The sequence below is a fragment of the Frankliniella occidentalis genome, unplaced genomic scaffold (assembly GCF_000697945.3).
Source record: "Frankliniella occidentalis isolate FOCC.00 unplaced genomic scaffold, Focc_3.1 Scaffold8, whole genome shotgun sequence".
Lineage (NCBI taxonomy): Eukaryota > Metazoa > Arthropoda > Insecta > Thysanoptera > Thripidae > Frankliniella > Frankliniella occidentalis.
In genome coordinates this window covers 966,987-979,545 of record NW_026267138.1, presented here as the reverse complement: position 1 = coordinate 979,545, position 12,559 = coordinate 966,987, and the positions used below count along the sequence as shown (strand labels likewise).

General features: G+C 43.9%; 1 protein-coding gene and 1 long non-coding RNA gene across 7 annotated transcripts in view; both read right to left on the bottom strand.

Moving 5' to 3' along the window:
• Positions 1–1,996, bottom strand: part of LOC113203839 (uncharacterized) — a 21,662-nt gene extending 19,666 nt beyond the window's left edge. Inside the window, exon 1 of the long non-coding RNA XR_003303264.2 lies at positions 1,552–1,996. This is a non-coding gene — a long non-coding RNA (uncharacterized LOC113203839). The remainder of the gene's footprint in view (positions 1–1,551) is intronic.
• Positions 1,997–2,579: 583 nt separating this feature from the next.
• Positions 2,580–12,559, bottom strand: part of LOC113203812 (ecotropic viral integration site 5 ortholog) — a 61,562-nt gene continuing 51,582 nt past the window's right edge. For 4 of the 6 annotated variants that reach the window (XM_052275673.1, XM_052275679.1, XM_052275666.1 and 1 more), the window contains 15 exons: positions 9,878–10,195; positions 9,673–9,770; positions 9,347–9,462; positions 8,934–9,233; positions 8,682–8,807; positions 8,450–8,568; positions 8,252–8,366; positions 8,013–8,171; positions 7,637–7,873; positions 7,358–7,531; positions 7,117–7,278; positions 6,703–7,032; positions 6,524–6,619; positions 6,337–6,435; positions 2,580–4,994 (listed from right to left, as the gene is read on the bottom strand). In XM_052275673.1, coding sequence (XP_052131633.1) covers positions 4,830–4,994; positions 6,337–6,435; positions 6,524–6,619; positions 6,703–7,032; positions 7,117–7,278; positions 7,358–7,531; positions 7,637–7,873; positions 8,013–8,171; positions 8,252–8,366; positions 8,450–8,568; positions 8,682–8,807; positions 8,934–9,233; positions 9,347–9,462; positions 9,673–9,770; positions 9,878–10,056 — 2,475 coding nt within the window. In that variant the 5' untranslated portion in view covers positions 10,057–10,195 and the 3' untranslated portion in view covers positions 2,580–4,829. Of the gene's footprint in view, positions 4,995–6,054; positions 6,111–6,336; positions 6,436–6,523; positions 6,620–6,702; positions 7,033–7,116; positions 7,279–7,357; positions 7,532–7,636; positions 7,874–8,012; positions 8,172–8,251; positions 8,367–8,449; positions 8,569–8,681; positions 8,808–8,933; positions 9,234–9,346; positions 9,463–9,672; positions 9,771–9,877; positions 10,196–11,713; positions 11,784–12,559 lie in introns of all 6 variants that reach the window. The other 2 variants (XM_052275662.1, XM_026418707.2) reach the window with 2 other exon arrangements.

Genomic DNA, 12,559 nt, shown 5'->3' with positions numbered 1-12,559 from the left:
GGGGGTGTGGGTGGTGGGCGTTAGTCCGTCCGACGTCCGCGGTAACACAGACGGTAAACTACACGCCAGCCCAAGCTTCACAACTTGTGCTGATATGCCGAGTTCGGACATGCCTGCTGTTGAACTGTACGCTCACAAGTGAGACGCAGAGCGTGGGGGAGGGGGGGGGGTATAGCAGCGTATGGGCTATAAATAGGTACTGGAACTATTTCATTTCAATTTGACGTGTTCTGCACGGATGGAAGTAAAATTAGGTCCCCCATCTAGGGCTTCTCCTCGCGTTACCCTTACTTTGTCCACTTTTGTGGTTATACTGCATCGTATATTTCGCACGTCGCACGCACGCATGAGATCGGGTACGCTTAAGCATGTGTTTTGGGACAGTCCCCTCTGCCAGAGGGTAAAGGGACTCCTCCCCCCTTCCTCCCCCGCCCCTACTCACCGTCTCCCTGTAGCACCAGTGCGCTCAGTTGGGGCGTTCCGTTTTGTTGTTGTTGTTTTCTACGTGTTTCGATGTGTTTCTGTGTATTATTATCTATTTTGAAGTACTTGTTTGTGTCTGTGTGTACAATGTATATGTGCAATCTACATGTAGTTTTGCGATTCGGCCCGCCTCTCGGGATTTGCATATCATCTGACTACGCCTACGCCTTACGGTTCGAGCGAAGTCCCCCCTCCCCCTTCCCCCCGAGCACGCGGAACAGTAGAACCAGTAAGTCAAGATGAATCAGCCGCCGCGTATTATCGAGTAGCGCATGGTTATACACTGCGGCATCACCATCAAATAGTGTATTTTTCGACTAACGGAGGAAGAATTATAGAGCGGGTTGAACATAAACGTTACCGATTGGTCGAGAGCTTCCCGCCTCTTCTACGTCACGCCCGGTAGTGGGGGTAAGCGCTCAGCCGATCAGGAACCTTTATGTTCTACCCGCTGTTCTTCTTCTCCCGTTAATCAAAACATGCAACCGAATGTGCATTGCAACACATTACTCAGAAAATAATAATGAGACATGCGTGAGTGACGTGATGGCTCACTCTGCTCTCATGTGGCATTGCGTAGCTATGCAAAACACAACGAATGTGACGCAGTAATCTAACCATAACGGGGAACGAATTAAAGTCATTTAAATTTGACGCCACAATGTGAGCAGGCGAATCATCTGTGTTCTGATGCACTCCAATCACTCTCCACGTTTTGAGCCCCACCCCCCACTGCCATGCAGTGTCAGAAAAGTAAATGTATAACAGAAAATGTTTGTCAGCTTCTTTTTTAAAAATTTTGGGTACAGTCATGGCTGTTTATGTTTATTACCACGCAACCTATTTGAAAGTAACGTTCATTCGAAAGCTGGATCACTGGCCATGGCCCATTCTCTTCCATAAAGGGTGGTCGACCTCTCGCGGCGTCAAACCGTCAAATAACCCGGGGCATGTCATGAGCTCCGAGTCAAAAGCGTCAAAAGCGGAACCGCACGGAACATTTCTGCCATCCAGTGTTGCCTGTTCTCTGACAGAAACTCAATGTTTCGTCATGTTCGCGGCTCTCACCTGGGGCGGGCTAGTGTAGGGCAGCCGACGAGCCGCGACCAGGCCGGTGCGTGTCACACTTCCTCGACGGGGTGGTCCCGGTGCCCCTGGCTGGACGTGCCCGTCGACCTGGCTCGACCCCTGCTGCTCGGGAAACACTCGCTGTTGCACCACGAGCCGGGCCCGGTCGGCGAGGCCCGGTTTGTTTTGTTTCGGCTCAACAGATTGCTCGGCGGCGGGGCCGGCCGCTCCGTCTGCACGCGCGTGCGGACGTGCGAGGCGTGCTGGGCGCGGGCCGGACGCGGTGTGGTGTGGGGACCGGCTTTTTGCCCCGAGTCGTTTCGTCCCGACTCGACTCAACTCGATTCGCCGGCGAGGCGCGGCGCGGCGCGGCGCGACGCGACGCGTTTGCGGGGGGGTCCGCGCGTTGCTCTGCTCGCTGGGCGGGTCGCCACCGACTGACGGTGCCGGACGGGAGGAGCGCGGCCGAGGCCGCGCGCGCAAGGCGAGACGCGCTGGGGGAGGGCGCGGGGCGGGCCCGGGACAGGGGGTGGAGGCCGGCGGGCTGCACTCGAGGGCCTCGGCCTGGGCTGGGCTGGGCCCTAGGCACTCGCGCACAGCCTTTACTCTTCAACGCAGTCGTGACCTGTCCCCGCCCCAATCCCCTCCGCCGTGCCCTTGCCCCGTCTTCCAACTCCCCTTGCGCCCTGCTGTCACTAGGACCCACTCGACGTGTCGGGTACTACTCTTTCCTCTTGACGCGATTGGGCAAGATTGGGGAGGAGTGGTGAGTGCCGCGAAACGTGACTTCAAGTAAATGGAAACTGCCAAAGCCAGCAGGCTCCAGACTCAAGAGGCGGGGGCGCCGGCGTGAGGAGTATGCTGTCTAAGTCGATTGAGGGAATGACTCCTCGAAATTTGCACTCTTTGTTTTCAGCAATAAAAAAGCATAGTTTTTTGTGGCAGGTCATGTGTCCCTTCACTGTCTCTCATTGACAAGAAGGGTGTATATGAAGTAGGATAGGGATGTGAAAAATATGAGGTAAATGTATGTTTTGAAATTGACGGTTCATTTAATACTTTCATGATGACAGTACATGATGCCAGGAAAAAGTAGCCATGAAAGAGAACAAACCTCAATTGGTACAAAGGCTACTCTAATCTGTACAAAATTCATTTTACATTTTGCAGAAACTACACAAAATTAAACCAAATGAAAAATTTAAACAGGAGTGTGGGATATGATAGAATGCATATCAATCTCTTAAACTATGTAGGGGCAGCTTGCTGCCATGACAGAACATGAGCTTCACTTCTGCTTTAATACAAACTACAGAACAGAAAATTTCCCATTTAAAAATATCAATGCTTTTCAAGCAATTAGTCTATTAATTCATTTACTGTTTAGGGATAAAGCTACAACTGTTTTACAAAATTCATTCTAGCCAGAATATTTTAAAATGGGAGCTAAATGATGTTTACATTATGTTAAAAAATAAACTGTAAAACAAAATCAACATTCAGATCATAAAGACTTTTTAAAAGGAAACAAAAAATAAACAAACAAGACAAAGCAGATGAAAAGAATACAAGAAAGACTAAAATCCTTTAGCAATGATGTTGCACATCTTGCCCAAAATATGAAATAAATTAAAAGGTGCTTATGCTCAGGTTGAGTCTACATATGTTTTATGGGGATGCCCTTACTTACTTTAATGCATCAGATTAAAATACTTTCAAAACAATAAAAATTCAACAATAAAGAATTTGACATCAAGGTCTTCCCTGTTGCAAGGGTGGGAAAACATTAATGAGCTCAGCTTTAAATTAAAGAGTGCAAATAGGAAACTGCTGTGCTGCTGTGAATGTTTTCAGAGTGAATGAGAACTATTTTGTTGTACCGCAATACAAACTAGTGCAAAACCCAAGATTAACAGAACAAAGTTCAAATAATTTTTGAAAGCTGATCCCCACAAAAAGGATAACAAACCCTACAAGGTTTTCAAAAGGTTTAGTTGTTAGAGTAAATAACACATGGCATCAGTAACCAAGGAAAAGCATAGGATTAGTGAATTCTCCAATTCATTCACAGAAATAGCTAAAAGTACTGTAATTACTCAAAATTTCAACAAAGTTTCAGAAGGTTCTCAAAAAATATTCAGACAGAGCATTAGTATTAGATAGAAGTTCCCATCCCTTCCTACATACATAATATCCTATGCTTAATTGACAACTTCAATACAAGTGATATGATTTGAATTTCAATGGACTCAGCCATTGCACAAGGACACAAGAAATCAAAATATTTCACATTTTGCTAGGTTGAGAAATATCTTCAACATTCAATATAAAAAGAAACATAGTTTCACTTTTTTTAAAAGGAAAAATAACAGGAAAAAAAACATGTTTTAGAAACCAAAAATCACATATATGTTAAAGATACTGAGTATCATAAATTCATAAAACTAATTATAAAATCACAAACATGGAAGTATTATTAAAACTGATGTCATATGGATTTCATTATTGAGCCTCCTGCTTAGCGTTTGTAGTACATTGTTCCTCTTCGAACATGGGAATGATAAATGAAGTATGTACTCATATCAAGTGAAGTGAAAGTCCTTAAAGATTTTTGCACCTTTCGTAAGAAACAAAAGCTATCCAGCTTTACACATATACAACATATACAACAGCACACTATTATTAACTTGTGCGTTAAGTGTTTTTGAAGAGTTTTTCAATACCATTACGACATCCACTTTAAAACATAAAAAAAAAACAGTATTGCCTCTACAACATTTTTGGTAGGTGCCCGCCAGGTTTTCAAAGCAAAACCTGGTGCACAGAGAAGTACCTCAGTTAAACTGATGGTCAATAAGTACTTGAGTATTGCTCCTCTAAATGAGGTTTTGAATTTGATTCCTTCAGACTTTAAAGATAAATAATTAAGATCAAGGGGAGGATAACATTGATCTTCAAGGTGCAACCATACATCTCCAGGAATTAGTTTTTGTTACTTCTCAGGTCTAATACTTCACTATACAAGCTCTGATCATACCACCTGCACAAAGAAGCAAACCCACATACATTCCGAGAAAAACAACACAAAATGAAGACTATGGTATAACAGAGGCCATACAATCTATAGAGGTGAAATGTTTAAATACATATGCAAATACACATCCACAGAATCATTATCACAATCATAACTAATCAAAATCACATCCAGTTACTACTAATGGAAAGTCAACTAAAAATCTTACACACAGCACTGGACGAGAAAATTACAGTCTAAAAATTCAAACTTCTGGACTGGAAGCTTCACTGTTCCCAAATTTAATTTGGAGGTCAGCAGGTTCATCATGCTCACTTTCGGTATCAACAGATACAGTTCTTGAGGCAGGCTTACGACCTGTGTCTCCACTAGACATCCAACGCTGCTTGCATGACTCCAGTCTCATGATCTGAAATAAATAAAAATAAGGGTTATAAGAGGGGTTAAAAGGACAGGCCTTCCCCAAATTTGTTTCTGCCTTCCCACCTAATTCAAGACATGATCCGTATTTGATACTGTGTCTAAAATACCAGCAAGACGAGATAGTAAAAATACAGGTCATAGGTCAGTTCCTTTTAAACAGCACAATTTTGAAGAAAGAAAAAAAAAGAGAGGAAAATTTTATAGAACTTTACATACAACACAAACATGCCTATCAAAGGAAAAAGCAAAAAACCTTCTACTGTCTTTAAGAACTGTCTAAAGGTAAATCAACAACACACTAACAAATAGATAGATACTCGATAATTAATCGAAAACATACACAGTAGATACCAAGACATGCAACTAGGGTTCAAATTAGACTAGATTCATCCCTTTGATCAAAAAACAATAGAAAAGACATTATTACTGCAAATCATTGGATCTGTGGATTTAAACAACAAGATGACCACAAGAGTTTACACAGAATTTAAAACTCCAATGTAATACTGTTCCAAAACTGAATGTTAGTTCATGCAATCAATATCGCTTTTAATTCAAGGCCATCTTGCATATTAAATTGTGTCAAATAAACAACACACACACATATGTATTCTCATAATATTTGTTAGTAGTACCCATAGCAGGCAACAGATGGAATGAGCTGATGTCAAGAAGCCATGCCAAGAATTAATGAAGCTGTTGATAAAAAATTCATTTTCATAATTATATATAGATAAATATTTCCAAAACATATTTTAGTTTTTAGACATGGTGTTTTGTTTTCAATCACAGAGAGCTACTGAAATAGTAATAATATTTTTATATCTAAATACCTAAATTAAAACTTTTAGAATGCTTCCATTTCTTTTAAACTACCAGCTTTTAAATGGAATTTTGCACACACATTACCTACAGAAGATGGGCATAACAAACATAGTGATGATCAAAAAATTAGGGAAGGATATTGCAGGCGCCAAAAGACCATGCACAATGCTACAAGATAGCCAATTTGCTTTTGCTTTAAGACAGCACAGCATGGCACTTACTCCGGCCACTTCCAGGGTTCACATGGGCTCGTTGGTGTCTGTAGATTGGCAAGGTACTGAATAACACAGTAGTGTTAGGACCCAATTAATAAAAAAGAAATCCCAAACATTAACAATTTTTTGAAATAATAAAATATATAGATTATTTCCATTATAAAATTTTTGTTGTTGGTTCTACAAATACATTAGTGGGCCAGGAAATAAAGATTCCCCACGGTTTCATGTTGGTAAAATGAATCAATCTAAATCAGCTTATGTCTTTGATTTGATATTTGCTCTTACCTCTGCTTTCAGCTCCGCAACTTTATCCTGAAGTTCTCGCACTCTATCACTGTCATCAAGATTACTACGTAATTCTCCCTCAGCAACCATTTCTTCATTCTAGAAAAAAAGCCATTGAATTTATAACCATCAATAAAACTAGAGATGCACCATGAAAAATTTAGAATCTTTTGTGTCGTCTGCATACCTTCATTTCTAATCTAGAGATCTTCTGACTTAGTTCAGCGACAGCTTGTGCATGTTCAGCATCTCTTATTCTTGCCATCATTGTTTCATCTTTCATCTACAAAATTAGCAAATAATGGCATAAGAACATGGTCTTGTACAGAAACTGAGAAGTAAAATTGAATTTGCGAGACCTATTACCTTAGATTCTAAATCAGCATAGCGATGCTGCTGATCTCTCAGTTCCCTAGCTGCCTCACGCTCACGAGTGGCACATAGCTCAAGTTCTTCTCGCAATTGCTTGTTTTCAGCATCTTGCCGACGAAGTTGATTTGTGCTAACTTGTACTTGGGTTTCCAATTCCATTACTTTCAGTCTCAGCTCTTTGACCTCAGTGAGAGTGTCCATCTCTCGTATCCGAGTAGTCATTAGCTCTTCCTCTAGCCTCTGAGTATCAGCACTTCGGTTGTCCCAAAACAGGAGTTTTTTCGGTGTGGAATCTGGTGGAGGATTAGCCTCAACCCTGTGCTCCTGAAACAAAGATTTTATAAAAGAAACTTTTATTGGAAAATGTTATAGCCAATTTAATATCAGATGGGATTCTAGTGTGCTTACTTGAAGATGTCTTTGCCATTGAGCACTTAGTTCTGTTACTCGCTGGCGCAAGTCTTTAAGTGAGAGGTTTGCCTCTGCTTCTCGTAGCTTTACAGCAATAAGTTCTTCCTGTAAATGTGCTACAGAATTGTCAACGGTTGACTCCCGCAAAGTTTTTTTATCCTATAAGCAAAGAGGTAAAAATATTAATTATAAATGTTTTAACTGTTTTATCATTTCGATTTTGAATGCGAAAATTTACCTCTTCTAGCTCCTGCATGCGTGCTCGCAAATCTCTAATTGTTGCCTCGTTTTCTGCCTCACGAAGTCGAACTTTGACAAGTTGTTCTTGAAGACACTCAACCATTTCTTCCTTTTGAGTGAGCATTTCACGCTTTAGGGATACTTCATCCATGGATGATTGTGCTGAATTGTGCTATTAAAGTAGAACACATGTCTCATTTAGTTCAAGTAATATGAAAGAGCTTATTCAGCTATTTTAGATAACTAAAAATTTGCTGAAGATTTTTGCAAAACTTACAGTCTCTTCCATCATCATAGATAGTTTGCTTAGTTCCTCTTGAGCAATTTCAAGTTTGTGAGATGTTTCTAGATGAGTGTGTCGCAAGGCAGCTAGCTCCCTCTGTACAACAAATGTAGTTTCCTCCTCCTCTGCTCTTGACACCTGTCCCCGAACCAGTCGGTCAGCTAATTCACTGGATTCTGCTTCTAACAATTCTACTCGCTGACGAAGAAGACGATTCTCATTGCGAAGACGCTGTGTAACAGTAAGAGACAGGTTAGTTATTCTGCTGGAAAAGACATCACATACAAGTCATCACAAACGCTAGGAAATACAGTTCACCAGAGGAAAAAAAAGTATAGCTTTAGACAAATTATTGATACATCCAACTTGCCTTTAATTCAACCATTTCTTCTTGCTCCTTCGTCTTTAAAGCGGTGTACTCTTTCTCCAGCTTCTTCATTTTCTTGGAGTTAAGCTTAATATTGTATGCCATGTTCATGAGACTGTCAGGATCCTCTTCTGCTCTTGGTGGTAAATCTTTTTGGAAGTACTGGTGTGGAGAGGTAGTTTTTGTTATTTCAAGTTGGATTACACAGGTATCAGTTTGCACACCCAATTAAAATACACTACCTTGAGCATTCCTTCCATATCTAGACTCAGAATGTTGTCTTTCGCAATAGTTAAAAGAGCCAATGCCACTTTAAAAATTATTTCCATCCCTTCCAATAGAAATACATCCATTATCCTGAAAATGTAGTTGAAATCAGTAAAAGCAAATAAGAAATACTAAACACATAGAGATAAAAAAAGTAGATGAAAAACACACACCTGCAAGCTACAGGAAGGGGCATTGCTGTGGTAAACAGTGTTAAAAACCAGCTACTAGCATACATGCTGGTGTGAAAGCTTTGTGATAAAAAGTGAATATGTAAATCTGGTAGGTGTTCCTGAAAACGAAACAAAAAAATAACGTATCATCAAAATTTGAAAGATTAGAACACATTAAAATGGTCATTTATACTAGAATTATAAATATTTTTGCATGATTGTGTTGATTTACCTGAACTAAATTTTCTAGCTGATACATGTAAAGGCCTAGTTCTGCCATGGTAGGTTTAAACATTTCTCTTAAACGATAATCCTGCATAAGCTTTACTAAAACAGCAAATGTTTCCTCCTCTGGCATCTGAAGAAAACATAAAAATGTTTTAGGTTGACAGAATAATAGTCACTACTGTAACTATTGTTATTAGGTGCTAATGGATGTTATATGGATAAATTTTGATCTTCATCAAGAATCATTTATACTTACATGCATGAGCAAAAGTCCAACAATAAAACCAGAACCTTGACAGTAGCCTACTTCACGGTCATGTAAGGAATAGGCTTTCATAACGTTAAAAAGGCTCTCTTGCCCAAGCCCATCCTTTTCTTTGAAGAATTCATGCTCAGGATAAGTTCTAGCAATGTCTCTACGGATCACCTTCTCACAAGCTGATGTAGCTTTGATATATTCTGCATACTGCTTCGTAATAGGCGATTCTTGTGCATTGCACAGTCTTTGCCAGACTGTCCCACGCAATTTGTTCGGGATACCTTTTCGTACAAGGTCCTAAAAGCAAAACAAAAAACGAGAAAATTACACAAAGCGTAAGGAAATTTTTAGGTAAATTTTTAAGCATTTTCTTATTACTACATCACTTAAAAAATTAATTTGTTTCATACCCGGACATATTGATTCTTCTTCTTAAAGAAATTGTCCCAGTCACTGACAACCCGGCCCCAAATAGTCCAAGCATCTTCTTCTGCATCTTCAGTTCTGTCTTGACTTGAGCTTGTGCCTGGCAAAGAGTTCAATCTGATCATTGGACTGACTTACAAACCTAACTCAGCAAGAAGAGGGACTTGGCGAGGGAGTGCCTCAAAATGGACATCAATGTGTCAGATAAAAGATAAGGCATGATAAGAAGTGCACCCAGTATCTATAAGGAGAACACCTCACTAAACCATGGAGAAATAACGCAAGAAAATATAACCCCAATCACACTTACCGGACGTGAGGGAAATTTGCGAGGTGTCGGAACTCTTGCGGGAATGACCACTGGTTCCGGACAAGGAATTTAAGGATTTGGCATCGGCTTCAATGAGCCTGAAAACGAAACAAAAATAAACGAATTAAGAGAAACGACAGAAAACTACACACACAAAAAACAAAGCAAAAACTGACAACATGCGACCAATAGGTCGGGGGCTTACCGATTTGCCTCCTCCAGTTTGGCTAGGAGAGCCAGCTCGGCCGTCGATAGGGAGTCGTTGTTGTTGGGTTCGGCGCCCTCCGCGCTGTGCTCGGCGCTGTGCTCGGCGCTCTCCGGCTGCGCGCTGCTGCCGCCGTTCGTGTCGGCGTGCGTGGCGTGGGTGGCGGCGGCCTGCACCATGGCCAGCTTCACCTCAGCGCCGCCAGGGCATTCCCCGGCAGCGGCGGCAGCGGCCCGGCGGCGGGGCTCGGGCGCCTCTCCACCCCTGCGGCCAGGACCTCGGCCATCCGCAGCGGTCGCAGCACCGGGGGCACCGGGCCTGCGGACAGAGAGGCAAACGTTGAGGCACGACGGCTAGAACAGGCGCTGCAGGCGCTGCTGGCGATGAGTGCGTGCCCTCACGCGGGAAAAAAAACGGGTCGTGACCACAAGGTGGTCATAGGGTGCTGGATTTGCCCTGCCCTTGATAATAGGCTATTAAATAAAAGAAAACAAACTTCTATGCTGAACGTGTCAGTCGCAGAGGTTGTGAGCGTCATAACACTTTTACCAGGTGGCTGACTCACGCCGCGCCTTTTGTTGTTGTACTGTACCGCATGCACGCGCGTGTGGGCGGGTTGTCCACTCGCACGCGTCATAAGGAGCCGTATGGGCAGCGACGATAGGCAAGCCCGCCCGCACCCGTGCATGCGGTACACTATAACTAAGAAAGTGCGTGGAGTGAGTCAGCCGCCTAGTATTTTTAATAGTTTAAACATTGTTATGATTCCACGACGATTTTGGAGACATATTGTTGGAGTGTGAACAGCGAACACACACAAAATTCTCTTTCCAATCACAGGGTCTGGGGTGGTCTAGGATGGTATACAAGGGATACATCTTGAGAGCGGTCGTTTTTATTGTCACACCACAAGTGTGGACGAGGTCAGTGTCCGGCCTGCCTGGCCCGTCCAGTCTCCAGCGCCAGACGCAGGCTAGAGAAAGTCCCCTGCTGCTGCTGCTGCTGACCGACCCGACCCGTCCCGTGCCGCCGCAGCCGCGAGCTGCTCCGCGCGGAGTCAGTCGCGGCGCCGCGGGGAGGTCCCCGATGTGGGCCACAGCGCGCCCGCGGCGCCGCGCGTGACGGCATGGAGGAAGAGCAATCGCTCGAGAAAATGTCCGAGCTTTATATCGACGACGTGAGGACACGACGACAGCAGTGCCGGCCACGCGACTAGACATGACCGGACACCGAGAGCAGCAACGAGAGAGAAGGGGGGGGGGGGGGGGGGCACCGCGCGGGTCAACGCACTGACTTGCCTTCCTAAAGCAACGGGATGCGCGGCGCGGCGGGGCGGGGCGGGGCGGGGCGGGGCAGTGAGTTACGGGGCTCAGGACTCCCAGCAGGACGAGACCATCACGGCGTATACACGTCGCGGCGGCGGCGGGCGCGACTAGAATAGCGACGCCTTGTTTGGGACTTCCCTCGAGCCTCACTGTCGCCTCCCGCGCTCGTGCCCCCGCCCCCTCTCCCCCATCTCTCCCCGGCGCGCACGCGCCGATCGTAATATGCACGCAAAACAAAAAGACGTGCTTCTGACAAATCGCCAGCAGTATGTGTGTGAGAGAGCTCGGACGTGACGACCCAGTCCCGGCGGTATGTGTGCGTGTCAGTCACGTTGGTTGTGGATCCTCCCGACAAGTTGCCCCCATTTTTTTGACCGACTTGTATCGTTCTCCGAAAACGATGTCGTTCGCGAGCCGAGTCGTAACGTACCGCAAGTCAGTCCACCAGGAGGCAGAGGGGGGGGGGGGGGGGGGCACCTCTTGTCGAACAAGGCGTGGGGCGGGGCCTTACCAAGCTCTCCTCTGCTGCACGACGCTGCACATGGCGCTGCTGGTGGTGGTTCACATGGCGGCGAAACGGGCTGTAAAGAGACAGTGTCACGATGACCTTTGGGGCGCGTATAGGACCCCAGGGCACCCACCACCACCACTACCGCCTTCCAGGACGTGTGCACCACCTTCACTATATACTACAAGCAGACGCACGCCTACACCCACCCCCAAACCCGTGCAGAAAAAAATCCTCATTGTTTCACAAACTAACGTAGGAGTACGTGCAGCAGCCCGTAGTGGCTGAGCTTTAGTCGTTAGTGTGCTAAAATTCTCAAATGTGACGGTTAAAGGAATATAGTAATAGAAATGTACAGATGGGAGGCCAGGGAAGAACAGGAAAGAGGGGGGGGGGGGCACTGGAAAATTTAAAAATGACCAAAACAAGTTTGGTTTTAGATTTTCCGATGTCATTTTTAGTTCTCAGTAATTGGAAGTGGGGGTGTGATGACTTTTGACTTCTACAAATGAATGCTGTTAGCAGATTCAACTTGCAATGTAACAAACAGTAGGACAAACAAATATCGTATAACTCTGGGTATGGCAAACCCTTGTCACAATCAGCTAAAAATATTCTATTCAATACCCTCACTTGCCTCTGCGTGAAGTGAAATTATATAAAATAATATTAATTTGAATTTCTTTAAATGTAGTGAAACACCTCCCATACTCAAAATATAATTTTTCATTCTTCGATTCACTTTTACCTGATCCCTCTGAGGCGTTTTGAAGATAACGAGTCATTGTAGTTTTTTGATTGAAAGTTCTGTAATATATCTTATCATAGAATGTAATTTAAGTTCTCTCA